Source organism: Phoca vitulina, unplaced genomic scaffold, assembly GCF_004348235.1.
Source record: "Phoca vitulina isolate PV1807 unplaced genomic scaffold, GSC_HSeal_1.0 scaffold1, whole genome shotgun sequence".
Lineage (NCBI taxonomy): Eukaryota > Metazoa > Chordata > Mammalia > Carnivora > Phocidae > Phoca > Phoca vitulina.
The window spans coordinates 9,159,743-9,181,133 of NW_022589704.1; the positions used below are offsets into that span (position 1 = coordinate 9,159,743).

At 43.8% G+C, this 21,391-nt stretch overlaps 1 protein-coding gene across 1 annotated transcript; it reads left to right on the forward strand.

Annotated features, from left to right (window-relative positions):
* The first annotated feature begins 1,850 nt into the window (after window positions 1–1,850).
* LOC116635786 (nuclear body protein SP140-like protein) lies at window positions 1,851–18,791 on the forward strand. Its single transcript, XM_032410125.1, has 6 exons — window positions 1,851–1,916; window positions 11,532–11,688; window positions 12,266–12,434; window positions 14,849–14,932; window positions 16,313–16,381; window positions 18,492–18,791. The coding sequence occupies exons 2-6, from the start codon at window positions 11,533–11,535 to the stop codon at window positions 18,635–18,637; spliced, it is 624 nt and encodes a 207-aa protein (XP_032266016.1). The 5' UTR covers window positions 1,851–1,916; window position 11,532; the 3' UTR covers window positions 18,638–18,791.
* Window positions 18,792–21,391: the final 2,600 nt, after the last annotated feature.

Below are 21,391 nucleotides of genomic sequence, written 5' to 3' on the forward strand. Positions count from 1 at the left end.
TTTGTCTGGGAGAGGTACAATTGCTTCCCGTCTGGTAGAAAAGATGACCTCAGATAATTTCTTGCCCAGTAGGATAGTAACCAGTTTTGTACATATTAACAAATTCATTTCAGCATTCCTTTGACTTGACTGACATAAATCTCACTTCTTCCAAATCTCCTTTGAACCAGTTTTAATATCTTTCTGGGTCCTCATTAATTAATGAATTGAATAAAACCACTGGTACATGTTCAGTTTATATTTGTATAAAGTTGTTTTTTACTTTTTTATTTTTTGAAAATACTAACATGAATGCAACCTATTCACCCCTCCACGGATTGCTCTGAAGTTAATTGTTCGGGAAAAGCTTCATGCCATGCAGGTGCGGAAGGTAAGACCTAGTGGCCCTTAGCACGGGGCAGGTCAGTGGAACACTGTGGTTCAAGTTAACACTCTTCCAAAAGGCCGTATGGAAAGAGTACCGATAACAAACATTTGAAAGAAGTGACAGTATTTGTCTAGTAAAGCGTTTAGGATTTATAAAGCGTTTTTAATATTTGTGCTGGGGAGAAACAGATGAAAGATTTCTTAGTTACTCAGGATTTCGACTTTCAGGATTTGGGACATGAAGTTCTTTTATTTATGGAGGCTGCTTTCCTCTTCATATGGCAGGGGAAACAGGTTAGTTCCAGACACTGTTATACCTGCTCCAGATACTTGCTTGTCCCTGGCAGATGCTCTATGTAAACATCATCTCCTGGGTCCAGAGCTATGATGCCATCTTAGTTATGGTTTTCAGTCTGAGAAGACCCACCCTGTTCTCTGTAGGGGACCCCTCACGAATATACGAAGTGTTTGGTTCTTCCATCTACTACATATTTCACAGAGAGAGCTCCCACCTGGTGAAGAGGGCCCTTGTTATGACAGCTCTGGTGTGGAGCCACTTCTCTACCACATAGGATCTCCAGAGCAATGGTCAGATGCTCTGCATTAACCTTTGCTAGAAAATACTTGGGACGCTACAGGGATGAAGCCCCCCTGATGGCGTCTACTTAATACAGTCTACTTCACGTCTCCCCTTAGAAAACAACTGTCTTCTGTGGTTATACTCACCTTAATACTCAGCCCTTTCTTCTCTGTTCAAGTAACCAGTGAGAGTCTACTTTTGGGAAGCACTCAGAGTGGAGAATCCGTAGGGCAAGCCAGTGGAAGCCAACAGGCTAGGTGCTATGGTGGAGGCTGTCCAGAGGAGTTTCCAGAAGCCATCTCACTGCTCTGACACTTCAGATACCCCCTCACTCACTGCATGAGTCTTCTGAAGGGGGCTCACTTCAGAGCATTTCAGCCTAAGGGGGATATCAAGAGGTCAGGGATACCTTGTCCTTGGGGAACCCTAAACTCAATGAAGATTCCAAGATCCTAGGAAAATGGACGGCTCAGAAAGGGGGTGGGAAAGAGTCAAAGACTCAGGGCTCCCTCACAATTTGAACAAAGACTTTTCTGTCTAGGTCAGGAAAACCATCTCATGCACCAATTCCTTATGTTATTTCATTCTTACCTAGAAGGACATAATGGCACTTCTAACCTTGATATTGAACTATTTGGTTAGAGGGTTGAGAAGAGAGTTCTATTTTTCCAGGATGGACAACAGGATGAATTCAGAGCAAAGAGTACAAGATAGTGCTTAAGGGGACTTGCAATAGCAAGATTCTGCCACGAGAGGGCAGTGTAGATTTTTCTAGAGAATTTGGAGAGAGGAAAAGGGTACAGAAAGGGGTGGGGAGCTGGAATGCAAATTTCAGATGAAGTTTCACATGCTAAAATTAGAATAAAACCTCCACAGTGGTTTCTTTGCTTTCATTCTGCTCTGTACCTCCTGATGAGAACAATCGCCCCGGAAGGCTGGAGCAGGTTCCTGAAGGACCCATTGGCATCAGGTCCCTGATTTAGGAGGTTTTGGTGGGCAGGGAGTTAGGGAGAGGTGGGCTGGCTAGGGCAGCAGGTGGTGGAGGAGGGCCCTTGAAGGGGCTCGGAGCAGTGGTTATTTACTAACTGGGTCAAAAGAATGAACTAGTATCTGCAACTTCAGATACCCCTGCCCATTGCTTGGCTCGGAGGAGCCTCACTTTAAGAGTGGAATCGCTAGGTCACGTGGTTTTCTACCTTCAATTCTTTGAGCCTCTAAGTTGTTTTCCACAGTGTCTGGACCACTTTACATTTCCATCAGCAATGCTCCAGGGTTCCAATCTCTCCGCATCCTCACCAATACTTGTTATTGTCTCTGTGTGTGGGTTTTCTTTCTTTAAAAAATGTTTATTACAGCCATCCTAGTAGGTATGAAGTGGTATCTCAATGTGGTTTTGATTTACATTTTCATAAGGATTGATGATGTTGAGCATCTTTTCATGGGCTTATTGATCATTTATATATTTTCCTTGGAGACATATTTACTTGTTTGCTCATGTTGCATCGAGGTATTTGTAGTGTTTTGTTGTTGTTAAGCTTCAGAAGTTCTTTACATACTCTGAATATGAACCCCTTCCCAGATATATGATTTGAAAGTATTTTTTCCCATTCTATGGTTGTCTTTTCATTTTCTTTTTCATTATTTATTTATTTATTTTAAAAGATTTTATTTATTTATTTGAGACAGAGAGAATGAGAGAGAGAGAGCACATGAGGGGGGGGAGGGTCAGAGGGAGAAGCAGGCTCCCTGCCGAGCAGGGAGCCCGATGCGGGACTCGATCCAGGGACTCCAGGATCATGACCTGAGCCGAAGGCAGTCGCTTAACCAACTGAGCCACCCAGGCGCCCTCTTTTTCATTATTTAAAAAGTATTTATTTTTTAATTATAGTTGACATACAATACTATATTAGTTTCAGGTGTACAACACGGTGATTTGACATTTTTATAGATTATGAATGCTCACCATGGTTAAGTGTAGCTCCCATCTGTCACTTTACAAAGTTATTATAATATTATTGTCTATATTCTCTATGCTGTACTTTCATCCTCATGACTTAGTTATTTTATAACAGGAAATTTTTACTTCTTAATCCCCTTCCCCTATTTTGCTCATCCCCCCCCCCCCCACTTCCCCTCTGGCGACCACCAGTTTGTTTCCTGTATTTATGAGTCTGTTTCTGTTTTGCTTTGCTTGTTCATTTGCTTTTGTAAGGTGGTCCAGCCACTGTTTTGTTTTTTAGGTTCCACATATAAGTGAAATCATATGGTACTTGTCTTTCTCTGTCTGACTTATTTTACTCAATGTAATACCCTCTCTTCTTTGGAAAAATGTCTATTCAGGTTCTCTGCCCGTTTTTAAATTGGATTTTTTTTTTTTTTGGTGTTGAGTTGTATGAGCTCTTTATGTATTTTGGATATTAACCTCTTATTGGATATATCATTTGCAAATACCTTCTCCCATGCAGTAAGTTGCCTTTTCATTTTGTTGATGGTTTCCCTCTTTGTGTTTGTTATAGTGAATAGAAACACAACAGATTTCTGTATAGTAATTTTGTATCCTGCAACTGTACTGAATTTATTAGTTCTAATAGTTTTTGATAGAGTCCCTAGGGTTTTCTATATATAGTGTCATGTCATCTGCAAATAATGACAGTTTTACTGCTTCTGTACCAGTTTGAATGCTTTTTATTTCTTTTTCTCGTCTGATTGTTGTGCCTAGGACCTCCTGTACTATGTTGAATAAAAGTGGTGAGAGTGGTCATCCTTGTCTTGTTCCTGATCTTAGAGGAAAAGCTTTTAGCTTTTTACTATTGAGTATGATGTTAGCTGTGGGTTTGTCTTTTCATTTTCTTGATAATATATTTTGGTGCACAAAAGGTCTTAATTTTGATGAAGTCTAATTTATCTATTTCCTCTTGTTGTCTGTGCTTTTGGTGTCATATCCATGAAACAACTGCCAAATCCAGTGTTGTGAAGACTTCACCCAATGTTTTCTTCTAAGAGTTTTGTAGTTTTGCCTTAGTGTTGGGTCTTTCATCTATTTTGAGTTAATTTTTACATATATGGGGATTTTTGCATGTGGATGTCCTGTTTTGCCAGCATCTGTTGTTGAAAAGACTATCCTTCCCTTATTGAATGGTCATGGTGCCCTTGTTGAAAATCAACTGACCATATGTATGAGGGTTTATTTCTGGTCTATTTTATTTTACTGATCCATATGTCTGTCCTTAGGCCAGTGCCATAATGTTTCAATTACCATAGCTTTGTACTGCATTTCAAAGTTGGAACGTGTGAGTCTTCCAAATTAATTCTTTTTCAAGATTGTTTTGGCTATTTGGGGTCAATTGCAATTCCATATAAATTTGAGAATCAGCTTTTCCATTTTTGTGAAAAGGCTTTTAGAATTTTTTTTTTTTTAAGGGATTGTGATGAACTGAAAGATTGCTTTGGGTAGTTTTGACATCATAAAAGGTTAAGTCTTCCAATCCATGGGTGCCTGGCTCAGTTGGTTAAGCGTCTGCCTTCGGTTCAGGTCATGATCCCAGGGTCCTGGGATGGAGTCCCACATCGGGCTCCCTGTTCAGCAGGGAGTCTTCTTCTCCCTCTGCCTGCCACTCCCCCTGCTTGTGCTCTCTCTCTCTCTCTCTCTCTCGGTCAAATAAATAAATAAAATCTTAAAAAAAAAAGTCTTCCAATCCATGAACATGGGATTTCTTTTCATTTATTTAGGACTTCTTTAATTTCTTTCAGCAATGGTTGGTAGTTTTTAGCATACCATGGGAGTCTTTCACTTCCTTAGTTAGATTTATTTTGAAGTATTTACTTCTTTTGGATGATATGTAGATGGAACTGCTTCCTTAATATATATTTTTTTAATTGTTGATGTATAACTCTGGGTGTGGATCAGCCTGAAGAGACAGCTTAGGGTCTTTTCAGGTCTTTTCTGAGCCTGCATCTGTCCCTGGATGGATGTTGCAGTGGCTTTCTGTTCTTTTCTTTCTTTCTTTCTCTTTCTTTCTTTCTTTCTTTCTTTCTTTCTTTCTTTCTTTCTTTCTTTCCTTCTTTCTTTTTTTTTTTTTAAAGATTTTATTTATTTACTTGAGAGAGAGAGAGAGTATGAACACAGAGGGAGAAGGAGAGGCAGACCCCCACTGAGCAGGGAGCCCGATGCAGGACTCCACCCCAGGACCCTGCGATCATGACCTGAGCAACGGTGGACACTTAACTGACTAAGCCACCCCGGCTCCCCGCAGGGCTTTCTAAATTCCCTGTGTATGATTGCTTTTGAAGGTCTGAATCATAAAAGTCTGGCTTCCAAAAGGGAAGAAAGGGGGAAAAAAACCCAATCAAACCAAAAACCAGGTGCAACTCCTGTAAGTCTCCAGGGAACCACCTCAGCCGCTGGGAGTGCACCAATGACAGCCTGCTTCTGTGCCTACACCTCAGCAATGAAAAGCTGTCATCAGCAATCAGGATCCTAATATTTGGAGGACCAATTCCTTATTGGCCACCATGGCTGCAACAAACCACTCTAGAGATGTGGGCACAGCTGCCTGCTACTGGGCTTAGGGCTGGGGGATGCATAGCTACTGTAGTGCTAGAGGCAGAGATTGGCCAAATTTAGCCAGACTTTCCTGGTCAGGCTTTCTCCTGGGAGCTGCAAGCATTCAAATACACTCTCGAGTGCCCACGTGGTGACTTCAGACGGTTTCTGCTAGTACAGTTGCTGTCTGAGTGGAGACACAGGTTTCTGGCATTTCCTATTTTGCTATCTTTCCTGACATCCCCTCCCATTATTAAATGTAAAATTAAAATTAGTAAAATTAAAGAACCACAGTGAAATCTCCCCTGGTTTTCAGGCTAGTCTCCCACAGAAATTCTAGCCCCAAAGTTCCCTCTGGCTGATGTCCTTGTTGTGCTCAGACTTAGCTGCAGAGGACTGGGTGCAGTCCAGTTTCTCACTGCTCTGGCCGTAGCAGACTGCACTCCTCTTAGCACTGCCAACCTAGGTGCATCCAACCCTCTGACCTCTTATGTGTCCCACATCTCTTAATTCGAAGAGACAAGAGGGTTACCAGAATAATAAGAATAAGAATATAAATTATATAAATGTAAGAATATAATTAATAATAATAATATCACAAGTCTGGTTCCAACCCACAAAAGAAAAAAAAGAAAAACCAACTCAACACAAGCTGATTTGTAGCCAAGCTAGTAATGTATAATCTGTGACGATTCCCTGATCCCAGGACTCCTATGGCCACAGACTCTAGCAAAGACTTCTAATCTGGGTTGTGTGGAAGAGACAGGTCAAACTATAGAGGGAAGAAAAGCCACCAGTCAGTGTTGAGAGCCCATTGCAGAACTTAATTTTAACTGGGGATAGTTCCCACTTGAAGGTCGATCGTGGCGCTATGTTGCCCATATCCTGGGGGAGATCTACATGTCTGAACGGCTTCTTTTTTTCAGAAAGTGGCATTTGTTTTCTTGCCAGTGACAGTATCCCCTGTTCCCAAGGTTTCTTGGGACTCCCTTTTTCCACGCAGAATCCATGCTGGATATTTAAAACCTCTGGATTTCTACTTGCCCTTTGAACCTTGTGTTCTGGCACACAATGGTGAGTCAGTGTTGGACCTGTCCAGGGAAGCAGTTTCATTTATAACAGGCACATCTCCAAGCAAAGGCTATTGCTATGTATTTCCCTTGGTTTCTATGGGGGATTTAAGGGGATCCGATAATAATGCCTTTTACATGCTACATTTCAAAAGCCCCTTAAGAGAGAGAGAAGTCAGGTAGTTGGAGATCATAACATCAGCTTTGTTATGAATCAAACCTAGATTGGGAGATGTGTCACAGCAATGAGTTTACTCAAACGGCACCATGATCGGGGACTTCACCGCTGCCAGGCAGGGCCTGCTCTCACAACGCCTGCACCTGGAGCACCAACTTAGAGGCCTCCTCTCTGCCCCCGGGGCTGTCTCCAGATAGACAGGCAGGAAGAGCTACCACACCTTATAAGCTGTGCTTCTTCTCCAGAAACATCTAAGAGCTTACCTCTCATGGGAGGGAAGAGGGTGCAACAAGGAACCAGAAGTGTCAGGCTGACTGATGTCCCTCTCCTGGAAGGAGACACTGGGAACTGGGAATGAGTGTCCCCACCCAAATTTCCCTTCCTGCCCTTTGTTTCCAATTCTCACCCCTCAGAGGAAGCCCAGACTCTGTTCTGTAGCTAAGTGGCCACTGCTCTTGCTGCTGGCCCCTACCTTGAATTCTGCAGGCCCCCTACCTTGAATTCTACCTCCTGTTCTGGGTAATAAAAGCTTTGTCTCAGCTCAGACTCATCCCCCAATAGGGAACCCTGCACTAATGCTGCTCTTGGTGAAGCTGACAAAGATGGTTACCTCAGTGGTCCAGTAAGGACCAACATCTCTGCTGGCCCCAATCTTCCTCTGCTGCTGACTGGTCCAGGCTTGGGATAATCTGAGCTGTCCCTGTGGGAGCAGATATGTCCCACGTCATGAAAAGGCCTCCAGTATTACACACTTCCTTCAAGTTCCAGCTGGATCTTCCGAAGCTCAGCCTGCTTCTTAGGTTCTTCCTTGTCTTCTACATGTGGTCTGATGCTGTTCCTGAGAGCAGAGCATCTTTTATCTTTTCTACCCTTCACGTCTTGACTACTAGGCTAAAACCTTGCTCTTAAACAGATTTCTTTTGATTTCATAAGCCCTTTTTTCTTCACATACTAGATTTCCAGGATTTTAAAAGCAAAGATACTTTCTGTTACAAGTTAACAAATACCTTGACTTAAATTGGCTTAGAAATGAGAAGACATTTGTAACGGGAAATCTGGCAGTAGGACAGAGGTTTCAGGGTTGGTTGATTCAGTGGCCCAATGATGCCATCAGTCATCTGGGTACTTTTCATCTTTCTGATGCCTCAGCACCAGCTCCAACACACAGTTGTTGCTTCCTCTCGTGGTCATAAGATGACTGCCAGTGGCAGCTGGGTGACATCCTGCCTTGTTTAGAGCCAAGTAGAGCAAAAGACTGGCTGGTTTTATACAGAAGCTGTAGGCAAACTTCTAGCAACTCATTGGTCCACACTGACCATCCGTGAACCAGTAACTGGAAAGGTAGAAGAATGGATTACCACCACTGGTGTGGACAGGTGGTCTGGAGCAGAGGAGTTTTGGGGAGCCAATCTGAATGTCCTCTTTCTTTGAGCTGAGTACTCCCAACATAGATCTGTCGATCTCCTCAACACGTAGGCTTGTATGAATTCTACTGAGATCTCCTTTACCTAAACCGAGAATTGATACCTCTCCTATAGCTCACAAACCCTCATTCCTTTTTATCTGTCTGCTAATAAATCCACCACATCGTTGGGACTAAAGCAACAATCAGTGCTCTGCAGTTCACCACCATAGTCAGCCCTCTTCATGGCACATGGCACATGGCACATGGCACATGGTTCCATTAATGGAGGAGGGAAGATGGGGCTTGAGAAAAGCTTCACCTTCGCTCTTTGAATCTGGCTGGAGTTCCAGAGAAGATAAAGGCAAATAGAAGTGGAGACAGTTAATACTGACTGTCCACCCATTCCCAGCTTGAATAGCCTGAAGACCAAAGAGATGTGTGTTTCTCAATGTGGGGTCCACAGACCACTGACTCAGAGCCACGGTCCCACCAAATCTCTCAGATCCTAGTTTTATGCCGTCCCCCTTCTCTTTTTATTTTCATTCCAATTTACATTTTAACTTCTACTTATACATTTTAGGTATTTTAAAGACACTTTACGGCACCTGGGTGGCTTAGTCGGTTAAGCATCAGCCTTCGGCTCAGGTTTTGATCCCAGGGTCCTGGGTTTGAGCCCTGAATCGGGCTCCCTGCTCAGCAGGGAGTCTGCTTCTCTCTCTGCCCCTCACCCCACTTGAGCTCACTCTCTCTCTCAAATAAATAAATAAATAAATAAAATCTTAAAAAGAAAGATTGTTTACAAAAATAAAGAAACTTTAAATACTTTGTTGAATGATGGCAGAGTGTAAATGGAAAAAATCTTTGTGCCCATATTGCATTGTCTTAATTACTGTAACTTTAGAGCAAGTTAAACGTTTTTATTCTTTTTCAAAATTATCTTGCCTAAGGTTGGCCTTTGGCATTTCCATTTATATTTTAAAATCAGTTTGTCAATTTCCACAACAAGCTTACTTGAAACAACATTTTATTGAGCTCTCTCTACTCCTCAGAAATCTATTTCAGCAGATTTTCTCTTTGACGTGAACATCACAGACAGGGAGGTTATGACCAGCATTCCTCTTGATTCCTTCCCTATAACCAGTGGATGAGAGGAAGGCTCCTTCTCTGGAACAGGCCACCACAGAGTGAGCTGGGGTCAGGAGCAGAGCGGGGCCAACCAGGTTTTGTTGGGGCAGCTAACCAGTAATAGCCCCAGAGGTACAAGGAATTCATTCTCTTACCAAAAACAAGAAAAAACTAGTATGACACCTCAGTAGTGTCCCTCAGTAGTGACACTTAGAGTTCAAATATGAGAAGGGGATCAGAAAACAGTTAAAAAGGCCACCTCCAGGGTGGTGATTGGGGGAGGAGTTAGCCCTGTCCCCCCACCACCCGAGCGTGCGCCGACCTGCTGCTCAGTTACTACGGGAGGTGGAGTCCCCAGCCAAGCAGCAGCACCAACCCTAGCTCTGTGGGTAGCACCAACTCTCGCCATGGTTCGGGACACCCTGTCCCTGAGGGTCAGGAAGCTCCAGAACCTTATGTTCTCCCTGGGGTTGGAGACCACCCATAAAACTTCTAAAGACACCCCTCCGGCCTGTCTGGTTGTAGGTGAAGGCCAAGCTATGCATGGCCATGATGGGGAGCTCAGCAATGGGGGATAACATCAATCTCAATTCCATCTCATCCCTTTGAAGACCAGCCACGGAGCCATGTTGCCAGGTTGTCACCATGAGAGGACTTTCAGTGGTTGTAAACCTTGAGGTCGATCATTTTGAGACCGCCCCTGGTTCTAGGACATGCTCATACAGAGAAGCATCCAAAGACATTTCTTCTCTTGCATTGGTGGTGCTGGTGTTGATGGTGGCAGGGTCCAGAGCATTGGAGCGAGGAAGCCTATTGTCTGCCTCTACTTGCATTTTATTGAAATTATATTGGATCTGTAGGTTAATTGGGGAGAATTTACATCTTAACACTGTTTAGTCTTCAAATCCATAAACATGGTATACTTTTGCATTTATTTTGGCTTTCTTTCTTTTTTTTTTTTTAAAGATTTTATTTATTTATTTGACAGAGAGAGACACAGCGAGAGAGGGAACACAAGCAGGGGGAGTGGGAGAGGGAGAAGCAGGCTTCCCGCGGAGCAGGGAGCCCGATGCGGGGCTCGATCCCAGGACCCCGGGATCATGACCTGAGCCGAAGGCAGCCGCTTAACCGACTGAGCCACCCAGGTGCCCCTATTTTGGCTTTCTTTAAATTCTCTCAGCGAATGTTTTGTGATTTTCAGTGTAGTGTTCTTGCACATCTTTTGTTGGTTTTGTCTTTATTATTGATGGTTTTCAATGCTTTTAGAAATGATACTGTTTTCTACTTGTGTTTCAACTTGTTTGCTGCAAGTATATAGAAATACGATTTATTTTTGCATATTGATCTTGAGTCTAATTACCTTGTTCAAGTACTAATTAATTCCAAAATTTGTCTATAAATTCTTTTAGATTTTCTAAGTCCACAATCAGCTGCAAATAATAGTGGTTCTATTTCTTCCCTATTGGGTTTATTTTAAAATTTGATTTTCTCACCTTATTGCATTGGCTAAAATTTCCAGTAAATGTTAAATAGAAATGGTGACAGTGCACATTTTATCTTATTCTCAAATTGAGTGAGAAAGTACTTAATATTTCACCTTTCAGTATAATGTTAGACGTAGTTGTTGGTTTTTAGCTTTTTGGATTTTTTTATGGTGTATATATACCCTTTATTAGATTAAGAAAGTTACTTTCTTCATTTAGCTTTCTGAGAGTTAAAAAAGTGAAAAGATGTTGAATTTTATCAAGTGCTTTTTCTGGGTCTAGTGAAAGTATTATGTGGTTTTCTTCTTTAGTTTGTCAATGTGGTGATAACACATTCCTTGAGTTTTAAACGTTAAAGAATTCTTCCATGCCCACATTAAGTCCTGCTTAGTCATGATGTATTACCCTTTTTATCTATTGCTGGATTTGATTTGCTAATGTTCTGCAGGAACATATTTTTCCATCTGTGTCCATGAGAGATAGTGACCTGTGCTTTCATTTTTGTAGTGTCTTTCTCAGGTTTTTTGTATCAAGATTATGCTGTCCTACTCTAGCAAGTTGGTCTGTGTTCCTGTTTTCTCTTTCACTGTCAGAATCTGTGTAAGATCGGCAATAGCCTTCCTTAAATGTATGTTTTAAAGAACTCGCAAAGGAAGCATCTGGGCCTAAACTTTTCTGTTTGCTTGGTTTTTGTTTTTGTTTTGTTTGTTTGGTTTTGTTGGGTGGGAAGGGCATCTTTCAATCTTGATGTTCATTCTCTCGTCGTATTTTTTTCCTTAGGATGTTTTCCATAGTCCAGAACAAGAAGATTTCCCATGAGGCTCTTTTGAATCACTTCAGGCAAAATAAGGTGGAGATAGCAAACGCGATAACAAAGCCATTTCCTTTCCTTGAAAGCCTCAGAGACCGCTCCTTTATCACGGAAAAAATCTATAAAGTATGTGAAGTTTATCATATCTTCCCATGATAACCCAGGCTCACACTAATTAAGTGTGGCAACCTGGATTCAAAATTTAGTGTATCGCTAACTGGCTGGTGGCCTTTCCATACTCTTCATGGAAAGACCTTTTTAAGTGAGCTAATCCTCCTATAAGGTTAAGGGTGACAGGACAGGCAGTCATTGCTAACGATGCTTCTGTCCTAATTGAAGCCCCTGTCTTCTGTGGGACATGTTGCAGTGAGGTGGATGGGAACAGTGATATGGCTGAATTGAAACTGATAGCTTTTTATACAAAATCTATAGCAATTTATACAATATAACAAAATTAAATAAAATTAAAATAATTAAGAGAATTGGGGCAGTATTACATTATAAAATCCACTATGTCAAATGAAATCCCCAGGGATTTTGTGCTATTATAAATCAATTTGTTCTGTAAGTCTATCTACACTGGGAAAGTGGAATGAATGTTCTATGCAGTCACTTCCTAGTGATTAACTTTGAAACTATTTTAACTTTGAAACTATTATTTTATATTCTTTTCCCATTGCACTTCTTTTTTTTTTTTTTAAAGGATTCTGAAGAAGCCCATAGAAACTTGGTGCCGGTAGAGAAAGTGGTATATAATATTCTCTGCTACCTTGAGAAGACTTTTGATAGGTCACTCCTACAAGTCCTGTTCAGCAGGGTTCATCTGAAGGAGTATCCTGATTTAATTCATGTTCATAGAATCTTCGAAAATGGTAATCAATACCCTCCCCTCCCTTTTGGGGTCCAGGTCTACTTCTCATTTATTCATTCACTCATTTCCTGGTTTAACAACTATTCATGAAATGTTTACCCTGTCCCAGGACCTGTGCTTGTCAGTGTGAATGAGTCACTGTTAATAAAAATCAACATGTTCTCTGGCCTCATCATCAAAATCATCAGTCAGATGATTACCCTCATGTAGGTTTAATTACAGCCCTTTTTCTTCTCCTGGAAATGTGTGATTTATTCTGTGTCACAGGTGCCTGATAAAGAGGAAGTGTTCCTGGACAGGTTGTGACATTTTTCTAAGATGACCAGATTGTCACCGATTCCCACAGAAAACCTTATCTGAGACAGTCTGACAAAAAGTTAGTTCTCCAAACAAAAAATCGAGAAGTCACAAGAGCCCCCACCACCACCCCCCGCCCCCCAGCCTAGAAGGAGGGCCAGCGTGTGGAAAGGCATGGGAGTAAGGAAGGCTGATTCTGATGTGATGGTCACAGACAAATTGTGCATTTCTGACACCCTAAACTGAGGAACTGGAATTTTATTTTCATAAAAACAGGGAAGTCACACCAATTCTTAAGCAAGGGAAAAAGTCAAAAGAAGCGAAAATAAAGTAGGGAGTGTATTAATTTGTGAAAATAGTACATTGATTAAAATAAGAACAATATAATTTCTTTTCTTTTTTTTAAAGATTTATTTATTTTAGAGAGAGAAAGAGAGAGTGTGCAGGTGGGAGGAGTAGAGGGAGAGGGAGAGAGAAACTCAAGCAGACTCTGTGCTGAGTGAGGAGCCCGCTGCCAGGCTTGATCCCACCACCCCGAGATCACGACCTGAGTGGAAACCTGGAGTGAGACATTCCACCCACTGTGCTACACAGGCTTCCCTGAGCAATATAATTTCTATACTAATACCTGGGTTAGAGAAAGGAATAGAAAGAATCAAATATCTGGGCACAAATTTCAAGTCAATGATTTTTAAAAGCTTCATTGAGATAAATTTACATACCTTAGGTCAATATATTTGTAACCAGGATGTCCCAGGCCATGGGAACAGAGGGAATGGCAGTTACCTGTCCTGCCCACACCTCAGGGGCTCTGATTCTCTCCATGGACTGCAGCAACCCCCCCCCTTCCAGGTTCGGTGTCCACATCACCTGTGTTAGGTTCCGGGGCTCCCTGAGCTGGGGTGACCTGCACCTCCACTCACTGCCGCCCACCTGCCCCTGGGGAGATGGCAGCTGTCGCCTCCCAGACACTGTTGTTCATGGGAGCTGTGGGTCAGTGACCCAAAGCCAAGAATCTGGGGGCTGTGGCCTGGGGTGTGCACCCTCTCCTGCTGCTCAGTCCCTACCTTCATCCCATGCTCAGAGCCCCCGAGCCCCCATGGGACCCCATACACACACACACACACACACACACACACACACAGGCCCCCTTCACCTTTCCCTTTGTTCTCCTTGTATCTTCCACCTGGTTTTGCCACAGTCTGAGGCCAGGTCCTGGGATGACAAAGCACACCTGGCTCCCACTGTCCCGTGCAACTCACACCTGCGGGCCCAGCCCCAGGAGGAGCTCCCTCCATGGGCCCTGGAGCAGCAGGTTCCCTACCTCCGTGGTGTCCCCTCCTCCCTGGACTCCCCGCAGACACCACCCTCTTCCCCCCTCCAGGCTTCATGGTTTATTTCCTTCCTCCCATGTGTGCTGGGTCACCTACAGGCAGGGGCGCTGGGCTGGTGTCCCTCCCTCCCCTGACTGGGGACCTCCCCACCCCTGGGGCAGGCCTGTGGGGTGGTCCTCCAGCACAGCTATCTGTGCTCCCTGCTCAGAGCTGCAGAGTGTCCCTCCTTTGTTCCTGGGATCTGGCCCCTGGGAGGTCTGTCTTGTTCCTCCACGTGTCCTCTGCTTTGTCTCTTTGGGAAGGCTCACCCTCCCTGCCCCAACCCTCCTCTGGTCTAGCAGCATCTTTAGAGCAGATGGGCTTTCTCTTTCATACCCATGGATCTCTCTGTGAGCCTAGCTCTTGTCCCGAAGAATTCCCTCTGTCCCTTTGTACGGTTCACAGAGACATTCCATTTAACAGAATTTATATTGAGATAAGCTTTCACTCCTCTCTGGCCATCTTGTTGGGTGATTAATTACTGTTTATAACTTTCCCACTGCTCCATAATCCTTAAACCCGACAGACTCATCGCCTGTAAGATTTGCTTGCCCGTGTTTTTCTCTTTGATGTCCCAGGGAAAGGAACAAACGACAGCAAGTTAGGAGCCACTGAGATGAACTGACCCAGGGTCCCGAAGTCCCCACTAAGTACCTGGATTCTTGGGCAGTCCAGAGATGTAACTATGAGGTGGTGTCCCTGATTGTTTGCTTGCAACCACTAATTAATTTTTTTCTCTGTTCAGTAATTGAAGACAAGTATTTTCCCCAGAAACGTGATAGCGAAGAGACACAAAAGACACCCAACACTGGGCCAAGCTGTGAACAAGGTAATTATGATAGAAAACAAACTTTGCTTCCTGGTTACAAAGAGGTCAGAACTCAGGAAGTTCAACTGTGATGCTCGAGAGGGAATCCAGCAGGACATGGGGCAGGTGGATGTGTGTGACTTTGTATTGATTCCAAAATGACATGACTCTGTTTGAATCCAAGACAAAAGGTGGCAAAGAGAGACTTTCTGCCCAATAACCTGGAGGCTGGAGTAAGAATCTAAGTGTGAATTATGAGTTTCCAGAGGTGACCTTCAGTGTGAAGCAGCTAAGGGCTAAGAACTCTGGGCCCATGGTCAATATCAAAGAGGAGACCCTTGATGATGGCGGAAGGGACTGATTTCAATGTGGGGGATGTTGTTCAAGAGCCCAGACATTCAAGGAGAAAACCAGTCACACACAGAGAGAAAAGAGGAAGTGGTAGAAAGATGGAGGGGAGGATGTGGGTACTTTGAGAGAGAGAGAAGGAGCGAAATGAAAGACAGGGAAGAAAGGGTTGAAAGACACAATAGAAATAGCTGCGTTATTAATATCTCACTGGTTGAACATTTGTGGGGGCAGTTGTAGGTTTAGTGCTCAAGCTGCCGTTGCTTTTATGCCTATTTTGCAGGTAAGGAAACTGAAATCTGGAGACAGTGTGTGTGTAGTTGGCCTGGGGTCAGATGAGCAAGGGTGAACCCAGGCATTCTGAACCCAGAACCTGTTTTTGTGTGTCTTAATGGAGGTAAAATTCATGTAACATAAAATTAACCACTTTAAACAATTTAGTGGTATTTGGTGCATTCACAATGTTGTGCAACTATCACCTCTATCTGCTTTCAAAACGTATCAATCACCTCCAAAGGCAAGCCCATTTCACTCCCCGCCCCCTCCTCCCACTGCCAGGAGCTGCTGGTATAACTAAAAGGTGTATCTTTTCATTTCTGTGTGTTGAGTGGAGGAAATCAGAAAGTCGGAGAGAACAGGAACGGAGCCTGATGTGGAAGGTGGGAAGATGTAGAGGAAGAGAGCTGGGCAGGAAGGTGGAGGCAGCAGGGACTGAGCAGAGAGGGTGGCTGGAGGGAAGAAAGATGGAAACACAAGGACGTGGAAGACAATGGAATCCGGGATGCAGAAATATTTTCCTAGGATAGAAGCAGCAATGCCTGGAGGTTGGATCCTGGTGGAAAATGGCAGGAGAGAGAAAGGGAATGAGGTCTAAGGTGATGGAAAGAGGCAGAACAGGGCTTGGTTGCGTTTTGGGTGGAGTCTTGGAGCAGGAGGAGTATTTCTGCACAAGGAGCAGCTAACCTTTGTCTCCAATGTCAGAGCTCAGTGTCTACGAACTACTCCTTAGTAGTCACTGGCTCTGGTCTCTCCTTTCCTTTTCTCTCTCTTTAGTGCCCAATGAATCTGAAGTTTTAAGAATGAAGTCAGAGAAGGTGTGTGGCCTGCTGGACGAAGGACAAGGTAACTATGACTGAATCCCAGGTTTTAAATGACCAGTTCCCTGGATAACTCATTATGTGAAGGGAGGAGAGGCCATACACCCGAGCCCAGCCTCTGGCTCCTTTCCAAGGTGTGAGGGAGGCCCGCATGTGGGGTGAGTCCCGAAGGGCCTAGGGGATGAAATTTAAAGAGAACCCAAGAGTAGGTGCCTCCTTAAATTAGGCTCCTTAGGCCTCTTGCCTGCTTCACCCTAGCCCTGACCTGGAAGCAAGAGAGAAAGGGGAGCTGAAGTCTTTACTGGAGGACAAGGATAGACAGGTGGATGGATTGGGCAGTCCAATGGGAGTTATAGGAGCAAGCACAGTTTTACCTAAATGGACATGAGATCCAAAATTCTCCCATAGAGAGGTTTGGCAGGGAGATAGCTTTATCCTACTTGCCAGAAGTTGTCACAGGAACATGGAAATAATGTGCATGATGGTCAGATTTGCCAGTAAGTGGGATCACTGGAGAAGACACTAGAGGTAGAGGTGGGGAAGAGGCCCTGCGGTTGGGTCAAAGCCCAGTGAGGGACTCAGAGTGATGGAGGGATGCAACCTTTGAGATGAGGACAACGTGCAAGACAAGGACTGGGAGCCTAGAGGCAGGCAGAGGGTCCAGGCAAGCCTGAGAGAAACAGAGACAGAGGAGGACAATTTACACCAGGGATAGTGACAAAGATAATATGGAGAGAGAAACAGGGGACAAAGCAAATGCTGATAAAAGAGGAAGTAGGGGAAGGACAAAACAAAACCCTGAAGACAGAGTGTTCAGTGGGAGTGAATGGAATGTTGCTGGAGGTCAGTGTGGGAGAGAGGAGACATGGTGGGATATTTAGCATCAAGGGGAGGTCACCGCACAGAAGCTTCTGCCGCAGGGGGTTGTCCCTGCTAACAGTAAATTTTCAGAACCCTGAATGCTGGACCCATATGTTGGCAAACATTACATTACTGATGTATTTGTATGGAAGGTTCTATGAAAACAGTTCTAAGAAGTGTATTTATGTAGACATGTACTAAGCCACCTTTGAAAAGGACACAAGAATAAACATAAAATTCAGCCAAGATAATTTCCAGTGAGTGAATGAGAGTAGCAGGTTAAGAGAAAAGAGGAAAAACAAAAAGGTAGATTTCAGGGTAAAGAGGAAAACCCTGGAGAGATGGAAAGAGGACATCGAGGTCCTGACACAGAGGGAGGCAGGAGGCGAGCAGGCGAGAGGCAGCACGGGCGTGGGGGGGACCCTCTCAGGTGGAGTGGGGAGAGAGGAGACAGCTGAGGGTTCTTTCTGGATCATTACATATTCCAGAGGCAGAGCTCTCCAGGTACAAACTTCTAGTACAATCTTGTGCCGGGGGGCTGGTGGATATACAGAAGACAATTGCATCTTGTCACCTCAAAATTAACCAAGAAGGCCAGCCAGCAGGGACAGCACACGTCCAAGCACCTGAAATAATCAGTAAGGCTGGTGGAAGGAGTCTGATGTGGTGACACCGTGTGTGTCGCAGCAAAGGTGTCAGGAGGCGGCCCAGGGAGGACGGGATGCATGCAGGAGAGGGAGACCCTGGTGCTCAGTGAAGGAGCTCTTGCCTAGCAGAAGAGAGTTGGGGGTGAAGTGGAAAGGTACTGAAAGGGGGCACTAAAGAGATGCGTAGAGCAAGATGGCAAGAGGAGATGAAGGGACAAAGATGCGTCAGGCTAGAGGAGGCAGAAATGGAGAGTGCTAAAGAGAATGTGCTGAGCTGAGAGCAGAAGGAGGAGGTATGAGCCACAAGAAAGAGAAACAGAGGCAGGGAAATGGGAAGAGGCATCTGCAGGGGGAAGAAGAGAAGGAGTGGTCAGAAAATGGAGAGCAAGACGATCAGAGCTGGCCGCTGGGGTCACCTATCCTTACAAAGCATCCAGGGAGAGTGACGGGAGCACCATTAACCTGCAGGCCCCCAGATTCCGTGAGAAGACCATCTGGAGCAGGGACATTCCTGCCTACAGCTGACCCAGCAGCCAGGGCTTTGCTGGTGTCTCCTTATGATGGGGTTCCCTGCTGGTTCCTTGGCCCCACATTGAGATCCCTAAGGGGTTTTGTTTCTCTGTGCAGTAATCAGCAGTGAATCCAGTGAGGAGGAAGAGCCCCCAGCAGCTCTGAGCTCAGCACAAGGACGAGGGCTGGAGGAGGAGGGTGAGGATGGCCAGCTTTGGACTGCAGACCATCATGTGTCTGAATTCAGAGCCCCCGCTTCCTGACGTGTTGTACTTTGAGTGCGCTCTGCAGCCGATGGGTCCTGTCAACACTGTGAACACATTCTCTGTATTTACCTCATGTGCCATTTTGGGGAATGTGGGAGACAAGGTCCCAGTCACTAAATATGTGTGTTGATATATAAAGGTTAGAGTAGAAACAAACTAGCATTATTTCTGTTTGTTTGTTTTTCCTTCCACATGATCATGCCTATTGTGGTATAATAAAAAAAATAGGTATTTGTCTTTGTCCCTAGTCCCTGGCACAGAGCTCCCCAAACCCTTGGAATTTCCCCAGGTAAGAGTGTCCGTATGACAATTAGAGGGTTAGAACTCGACCTCTGTGGAGAAAAAAGAGGTGGGAGATTAAGTTCAATCACCAATGGCCCATGATTTAACCAATCATGCTTACACAATGAGACCTTGGTAAAAACCTCTGAACAGTGGGGTTGGCAGCCCCTGACTTTGTAAATACATTGATGTGCTGGGAGGATTGCATGCTGGAGAAGGTGTGGAAACCCTGGCACACCCCACCTCCATACCTCGCCCTATCCATCTCTTCCATTTGGCTGTTCTTGAGTTGTATTCTTTATAATAAAACTGTAATCATAAGTAGAGCACTTTCCTGAGTTCTGTGAGCCATTCTAGCAAATTATTGGACCTAAGGGGCCATCATGGGCACCCCCAAGTTTATAATTGGCTGGGCAGAAACATGGGTAGCTTGGAGACCCCATTTGTAGCTGGTGTCTGAAGTGGGGTCGGTCATGTGGGACTGAGCCTTTGCCCTGTGTGGTCTGGGCTAACTCTGGGCAGTTAGTGTCAGAACTGAATTGAATTGTTCAACACTGAGTTGATATTGAAGAGCTGGAGAATTGATTGGTGTTGGAATGATCTATTTATCATTGGAAAAGGCACCACACAGTTGGTGTCAGAAAAAAGCCCACACACCTATTCATACTGATGTCTTCAATGTAGGTATTGATTTCTGCCTTAACTAACCTCTATCATCTGTAGATCACCAAAAAAGGTAAGTAATTTTTGATTGCTTTGATACATATATTGTTATTGGAAACTTGGAAAGACCCAAAAAGCCCAAATAAGTCTTTTTGACAGGTGTTCTCCATCATGCCATTAGCTTATACACAAACTTTTCCAAAAATAATTTGGGAAATATTATCTCATAATTCGAAAACATCAGTAAGGAGTAGGCAGAATAACTATTACTTTTATCCTTGTTATAGATGAGAAAACTCTAGCCCATAACTGTTTAAGAGTCTTTTCCCTAATCATATGGAGAATTAAAGGCAGAGCCACGACCATTGTCTTGGATGCTCAGATCTCAATTCAGCAGATTTGTTTCCTTCAGAAGGAAGAAGGGGAAGAAAACCAATCAGACACATCTGCCAGTGTTAGTTGTTACAGGATTTATAACTTTTATCAAGCAGTTCTGTTTCTCTTCCATGGATTTTATGAACAAAACTAATTTGAAAATATGCACTAGGTGTAATAACAAATAAGATAACTTAACGTCAAAATGCACATTTTTTCCCAACAAAAGATTCATTTTAATTGTTTGCTATATTTTTTGTAATAAAACTGAATTTATTTTTTTAGGGAGTTCCCACCATTTAACCAACGTGTAATGTCTTGAGCACTAGAAGTCTACTTATTATTCATGGAAAAAATGCCAACAGGTTCTGCGCTGGCAAGGGGGTTGAGTGAGACTAGGGCAAGCAGGGAGGAAGGGAGAGGGCTCTGATCCACATACTCTCTGGGATCCATCTTCCAGTGTTGCCCTGGGCAAGCAATAGAGGCAGAGGAAGTGGGTAGGGATTAGTTGGAAGGATAGGAAGTAGAAAAGAGAGGTGTTAGGAAAGCTAAAGCAAGATATAGCAAAACGGCCCAACTGCCCAATTTTCTCAGCTCCTGGTCATGGCAGCTAAAAACAGTGTTAACCAAGGGGCTGTGTTGAATTCAAAGAACAGACTGGAGTGCCGGGAGTTTCATGACCTTCCCTGGTCTTTCATAGTTTTCCTAAGGAATTTCCTTCTCTGTTGGCTTCTTGGCTGCACACTAGCGGTCTGATTGCTCTGTAGAGAGAGCAGCCGTGCGTGGAAGGGAGGGCTGCAGAGGAGACCAAGAGCCTCAAGGTTACCACCTGGAATTATCAGTAGGATTCAAAGGGACTCTGGAGCTTTAAGGAACAGAGAATCATATAGTTGGGAAAAGGGAATGTCCAACTAAGATTGCTAAATTAGATATACAACTGGTTAACTTTCTATAGAGGAATAAAGGAATACCACCTTTGCAGTTAACTTCTCTACCAGTCTAGAAAGTTATAACAGTGTATTAGTTCCGCAGTTTACCTCTAACCTTACCAGCCTATTAATTGTCCAAGCCTCTCTAAGTTGTAAGTTGTTAATCAAATGTATTGTAATATTCTCCCCGAGTGGCAGATTAAGGTCAATAAGGCGATGAAGAAAAATTATCCACACTTGGCAATAAGGCAATAAAGCAAAGGGTTACATGTCCCGATTACATGTTAACTTACAGATTTTTGTCCAGTAGAGATGCATATGATTTGTTTGGTAGAAAAGATAATGCCAAAGATTATGGGTTTATTGCCTTATTAACAAGTTTGGGCTCTAATTTAGGAAACTTATTTCAGCCAGCATGCCTTTCCTGGCCAACTTTATAAACCTCTCTTCCTTGAATTCTATGTTGGTGGATCACACACACTACAATTAACAAGGAAATTCA